Source organism: Saccostrea echinata, unplaced genomic scaffold, assembly GCF_033153115.1.
Source record: "Saccostrea echinata isolate AGI-Se365-2 ecotype Australia unplaced genomic scaffold, CSIRO_AGI_Sech_v1 ptg000010l, whole genome shotgun sequence".
Classification (NCBI taxonomy): Eukaryota; Metazoa; Mollusca; class Bivalvia; order Ostreida; family Ostreidae; genus Saccostrea; species Saccostrea echinata.
The window spans coordinates 1,110,001-1,116,452 of record NW_026889759.1 but is presented as its reverse complement, the minus strand read 5'-3'; the positions used below and the strand labels follow the sequence as shown (position 1 = coordinate 1,116,452).

The following is a 6,452-nucleotide window of genomic DNA, read 5'->3' as shown; positions in this document are numbered from 1 at the left end:
ACGCTACGGAAGTTGTTGAGTGTCAGTTAAATTTCAATCTACTCTAATCATATTTCCGGAAATTTAATGAGTGTTTTAATTTTGACAAATTTACCATTTGCGGGTCAGTGTATTCTTATTTTTTATTAGTACAACGAGAATGTATACTTTTTATTATAATATAACAGCAAGGATCCATAGAGTAATGGACTATAGGCATGATCACGTGATTTCAGCCATTATGCTAAGTTTAGGAATGTGTAAGGCAATGGGATTCACACAATCCCCGATGAGATAGAATAGGAGTGAAAAAGATGCCTGGACAGGTCGAACGTTGGCTAGAAACTTTCATGTGTAAACAATATGCAGAAACTTTTGAAGCTTATGGGTTCAAAACGCTCCAATCGGTAAGTGGTTCATATATTTGATCCAAAATGGCGTCTTTATTTTGCTACTATACAGTAGAAACTGTTGATAAACTAAAATGCATGTCTTTAAGCCTGTATCTTTCATTTGACTTTTTGTATGTTATTTCAGTTATGTCAACTCCAACTGCCTCAACTGCAAATTATGGGTGTTGCACACGAACACTGTGAACAAATATTGGACAATGTTGATATCCTCAGACAGTCACTGTGTGGTATGTTGAGTTATTGGCAGTAATCATAATTTATCAACACAGTTTGCAAATGTCACCAGTTCTGCCTGAACTGTTGGCAATTATTGAATTTACAAATGGTTAACAAAAACCTTTTCAAATTAAAGTTGCAGTTTGGACGTTTAGAAGTTTAAGCAGTTCCTGAATGCATTTTTAATACTAATAATCACTATCGTCATGATTCAGAAACTTAAACTTCTTTATTTACCAATCTTTAACATTCCAGCAATGTTCTTTGGAAACATGATTGATTTAAGAAATAATTCCCGCGTCGGAGGAATTGTTGGAGAATATACCCGACAGTCTCTAGATTTTGTTGGCAAATAAAAACCGAGCACGTCAAGGGCGAGGTTTTTATTTGCCAACAAAATCTAGAGACTGAGGGGTATATTCTCCAACTATTCCGACAATGAGGGAGTTATTTCTATTCTACTATGGCGAATATTGAAACTTACATAAAGAGAAATGCAGAAGCTAGATTTGGACATCACGTATGATGTCACAATTCAATGCTATCCTCGTTCATTTGTATCTCAAGGCTTAGAAAAAATACGATGTAATCAGAACCCAATGTAAATACAGTGTGCGAAGCTAACTTAAGAGAATGAAATAGCCCATTGGGCTATCTCATTTTAAATTGGGATAGCTAGGCCATCGACAAATGTGACTGTTCACAAAAAGTCATCTTGATAAATATGCACTTGATTTTTGTGTTCATATGTATTTTTTGGAAATTGATATTAAAGTATCTGTTATATTTTCATATTTACCTTGTGAAAATAAAATATGAAATCAATTTTCACAAAAATCTGTATTCAGATTCATGGTATATAAATTTCACTCTGCAGACCAGTTAATGCTTGTGACAGACACGAACTCTAGTATCATCTTCATGGCTTTCCTTTTTTCAGAGATTCTTTTTTTTCCTCGTCTTTTTGTTTTATTTAGTTTGTGTTTCGGATCAGGGTAGCCCGATTCAACTTGAGATAGATTCGGAACATCGGACAGGCGTTAATTTTGCACATTAAATATTTTTCCACCAATTTGTGACACAATCAAAAGATTCCCCTATCCTTTTTCTAGTGAAGGCAGTCAAAATTAGAGGAAACCGATTTAAAATTATCAATAATTTGTTAATGACGTTTGTGGTTTATTGGAGAATAATGGCTGCAGCATCTCTTTGATCTTTGCAATAACCGTAGTAGAATAGAATTTAAAGTAAATTCTCAGTTTTGGCAAGTGAAACTATCAATAATTGTCCGATTGGACAAGTAAATATTTCTGATGGAAATTTATATTGTTACGTAGCTTACATTAGTTTATAAATAAAACAGTAAATTGAACACTGGATTTCCACTGGGAATGTGACAATATTGTTGTTTCTAGATTATACCTAATTCATTCAAAAATTGTCTTCATTATTCTAGTTTCTTTCAAGGTAAATATGTTCTTGGTCTAACAACTTTGTTACCTACTTATTAGGAAATTAGATTACTCAGTATTTATTCAATATCACAACATATCTTGATCAAGATATGTATGTTTAGCAGCAACTGTCTTCCTTAAGTGTTGCTTCACAGTAATCTCTGAAAATAAGATTCTTACCAAATATAATTTTAAAAAAAAAAGAATTTTATTCCGAAGGAAACAAGGATGGGGGGGGGGGGGGTGTATTGCTGCATGGCAGTGTGAAAACAATTAGGGCTGTCACGGTTCCAAAATTTTTCGGGTCGGGTCGGTTCTGTAAATTTTTGGTTCGGTTTCGGGTTTTTCGGTTCGGTTATATACAACTATTTTAAACCTTAATTTCATGAATTTAACTTGAAAAATCTTTATTAATTTGTTACATTAAATTTACATTGAAAACAAGTCTTAACCATGCGAACATCTAGACATCGGTGTGTAGAACTACTTGGCCTACTATTAGCCACAACCTGACCATTCCTGCTCGTTTTGATAATTATCTAATACTTCGGTGACAAGTGTTTTGTCCTGGAATGAAGTAGATTTCAGTTGTGATGTTTATTTATCACTGTTATCTTCATCATTCCTTTGATTTCGACGCCATTTTTTGTATTGAACAGACTCTAATATATAAACCAGACCCGAACCGAAATCCGGAAAAATGGAACCGAAACCGAACCAAACAACTTGGACCGCGGTTCTCGGTTATTTCGGGTACTCGTGACAGCCCTAGAGTTTACATGTTAAATTGACAAGGACAGTGGTATACATTTATGTACAACATAGCATTGTCATTCTTTTCTGGGACCTCAACTTGAGAAATAGACAGTAATGTATCTGGTCACACTTTTTCTTATCATAACATTTCCTAGAGTTAAAAATAAATCTAAGTGAAATTCAAAGAGTTTGATTAGTGTGTGCATAAGGTGGACACCTACATGTATTGAGACAGGACTTTGCTAGCTGTTTGCCATGTTTATTACATAGTACCATACCTATTAAACAGCTGCTGTCAATACCACCAAAACACTCTTAATTAGTTGTGATAAGCAAGCAAATGTTTCATTAACAAGGTCAGGTGCTAAAAAGTTTAAAATGTTTGGATGCCATTATACTGGACTTTATATCATAGCATGCTCAGAGGTGTGCAATTAAAAAAATCAAGTACTAGCTCATGGGCTAGTGGCAGCAATAAAGTTACTAGCCCCAAGTAAAAAGTTACTAGTCCAAGTGCATGGTGGAAAAGTAACAACTAATATTTAAAAAAAGAGATTATTGTTGAAAAAGTCAGAGTTTTAAGGTCATTCTTTTTATAATTAAAGTTTAATTCTCACTAGTAAAATTGGATCATGTATAAATTAAGAATTATGATAGAAAATAAAAATGAATTAAAAAAATTATTTTTCCTTTTTCTGTGCATTGCACTAGCTCATCTAAAACGAAGTGAAATTATTTTCTTTCATCTTGAATTATTAAATATACTGGAAATATATTTTATGTAAATCACATAACACTTATCTTTCAGTTGATTGGGTGATCGTAAATAATTTAATGAGATATCTGCCTTTATTTACCATAAACACGTGAATGGAGGAAATTTGGATTAGAAAAAAACGATCGTTTTTGGAAGTAAATAAGTCAGGATGTGCTGCAAAATGAATATTAAGATTATGGAGATTTATGAATAAAAGGAGCATGCTGCCTGGAAATTTTTCATTGGTTGGGAAGTTAATAGCAAAAAATGAGTGAAAATACCAGTAGTGATTTTCATATATTACGTTAGCATTTTTAATTTTTACTAGGCCACGGGGCTACCTGCATGCAGAAAACCACTCGCCCGACCCCAAAAAATGGTAACCCCGGTCCTCGGGCGATGCTAATTGCACACCCCTGATGCTGTCATAATATTATGTAATTTAGGTCATTGCAACACTTTACATAATTTATTTAAGAATATGTCTTTAAACATTTTGTTGATAGGGAATCTTGGTAAAAGTAAATTTCGTTCCCGCTCATAAAAAATGAACAATCATCAGCCAAAATTTTCTCAGTCCCAAAAATGCAAGTTGTTTTAAATTTCTAGTCGCAAAATTAATTTTGCCGACAACTGGCGATTTCTCACCCCCTTGTGGCAAATTTGCCGCGTACTTTCTGTAATGAACAATCATTTAATCTTTCTATTTTTCTATTGGTATTTTTCTTTTAAAATGATTTAAAGTTATTGCTAAAATGAATCAAAGGTATCTTTCACCTGCTTCCCTTTCCAAATCTATTTGGGTTTGTCACGCCAAGAGGGTCAATAAAAAAAAAAAGAAATGAAAATTATGTGCTATTTTCATGAAAAGACCAAGACTAGGTAGAATAGCACAATTTAGATAATTATATGATAGCATTTTCATAATAAAGTTTTGTTCTGAAATATTCCAAGTTTGACTAACATTATTTGCCACACAATCTCTGGTCAGAGGAAATTCCTCTTGTAATTTGTTGTTAGCCAACGAGTTCAAACCTGAATGGTTAGTTAGTTGAAGCCAAAATTGAATAATATATTCATTAATAATTGAATAACAAATTAATAATAGATAACAAACACACTCATCATTCAAAAATATGTGTTAGCCTTTGATTCAAACTTGTGTACTTTCTAGTCATACATTTTTGATACAACTGCTGTGTGTTTCATTTATAAGTTTAGTGTTTTTATTAATGATGTTGTTCTCAAGTTTTCACAGTTTCAGCAAATGAGCGAAGATGACATGCTGTTTATATCATCAAAACTGTAATATGCAATTTTTGCACATTAGGTTTACAAGTGAATAACCAAATTTTCAATTTAAAAAAATACCAGTTCTGGTTATTATCCTTTAAACTGGGATTATGCAAGGACATAGTCTGAGACTGAAATTGTGTCTCCAGAAACCGGGAAATAGCCTCTCCTGGCTTCAAATTTTCAACCCCAGCAGGTTCGCGCCTATTGGGCTCGCACAAAAAATCTGGGTCCTGTTTTACAAAAGAATGTACAGCTAAGACTGAAAACTTAAATTGATTGTAAAATTTTGCAAAATAAATGATTTTGTTTAAAATTGCCAGCATAAAAATGTCTTACTACATTCCTTTTAAAAAGATTAAAACCATTTTTGATATAATGTAAGTTGAAAAGTTACAAGTAGAATTAAATTTTGGTCTTAGTCGTAAGTTCTTTTGTAAAACGGGCCCCTGCTACTTTGTCCAGTTTTACCACCTACTTCAGATTCAATGGAGAACCCTGTATCTAAATTCTAAATGCATTTGATATAAGGCCATCTTTAAAATGATGTTTGTTTGCCCTTTCCCGACTCGGAGTAAAAAAAAATTGGGTCAGTAGGTAGGTGGGAATTTTTTTTCCCTCAGAATATTTTAACATCAATGCTGAATTTTTAAAACAAATTAAAATACTTGTTGACGGGATAAGAAAATTCCGAAATGAAAAAAAAATATTTTTTTTCCAATAAACATTGTTTAGGTGGTTAGTTAATGGTTAGGTGAAGATTAAAGGTTAAAATTTTGAGTTGGGCCATTTTTAGCTAGTCGGTTGGGAGAGGACATACAAATAAATTTTTAAAGATTGCCTAAGACCGTTATAAAATAAAAACTGAAAACTATTATTATAGAACCTTTTAGTCTCGAAATGATTATATAATAAAATGGTACATTTTAACAATAAAAGCATTAGCTTACAATTATTAAAAGTGAAATTTCTACTTTTTTCAGGTACAAGTAGTATGACACATTATCAGGACAACATGTACAATGCATATACCAGCAGGCTTCCGAACATTAACCAGATGCATAACAGTAGTTCAGCCATGGTAAATATCTGAAATAACAGCAACAATCTGTTTGCACAGAATTTAGCTGATCTGGACAAAGTTTGAAAAGTTTATGATATATCTCCTGCATTTTTAGCTTTGCTGGTCAGAGACCAGAAGAGCTTATGCAATAGTAAAGTAAGGTAGAGTGGGGTAATTTTGACCACTTTTGCCGATTTGTGGCTTTCAATACACAAAACATGACTGTTTTCAAATGTACTAGATTAAAAAAGATTCAAAGTAAATGAGATTGATTTTTTCTTCATATTTTTCTGCTTTAGGAGTTAAAAATGCATAAAAAATAATGAATTGGTTTAAAAATAAGTAAGCATGTTGCATGGGTTAATTTTGACTGGCCTCTGGGTAATTTCACCACAATAAACATCAAAAAGAAAGATAACTCTTGCAATGCAAATAAGCTCTACTTGTCGCATTTTATTCAAAATTTATGTCCAAGAAACTATATTGCCTTATTTAGAAAATATGTGTATCTCTCTCTCTCT

At 32.6% G+C, this 6,452-nt stretch overlaps 1 protein-coding gene across 2 annotated transcripts in view; it reads left to right on the top strand.

Moving 5' to 3' along the window:
* The first annotated feature begins 211 nt into the window (after positions 1-211).
* Positions 212-6,452, top strand: part of LOC133184101 (uncharacterized) — a 64,913-nt gene continuing 58,672 nt past the window's right edge. For both annotated transcript variants that reach the window (XR_009720794.1, XM_061318941.1), the window contains exons 1-3: positions 212-386; positions 517-619; positions 5,852-5,949. Coding sequence is in view for 1 of the 2 variants with exons in the window: in XM_061318941.1 (XP_061174925.1) it covers positions 294-386; positions 517-619; positions 5,852-5,949 (294 nt within the window). In the remaining variant the exon portion in view is untranslated. The remainder of the gene's footprint in view (positions 387-516; positions 620-5,851; positions 5,950-6,452) is intronic.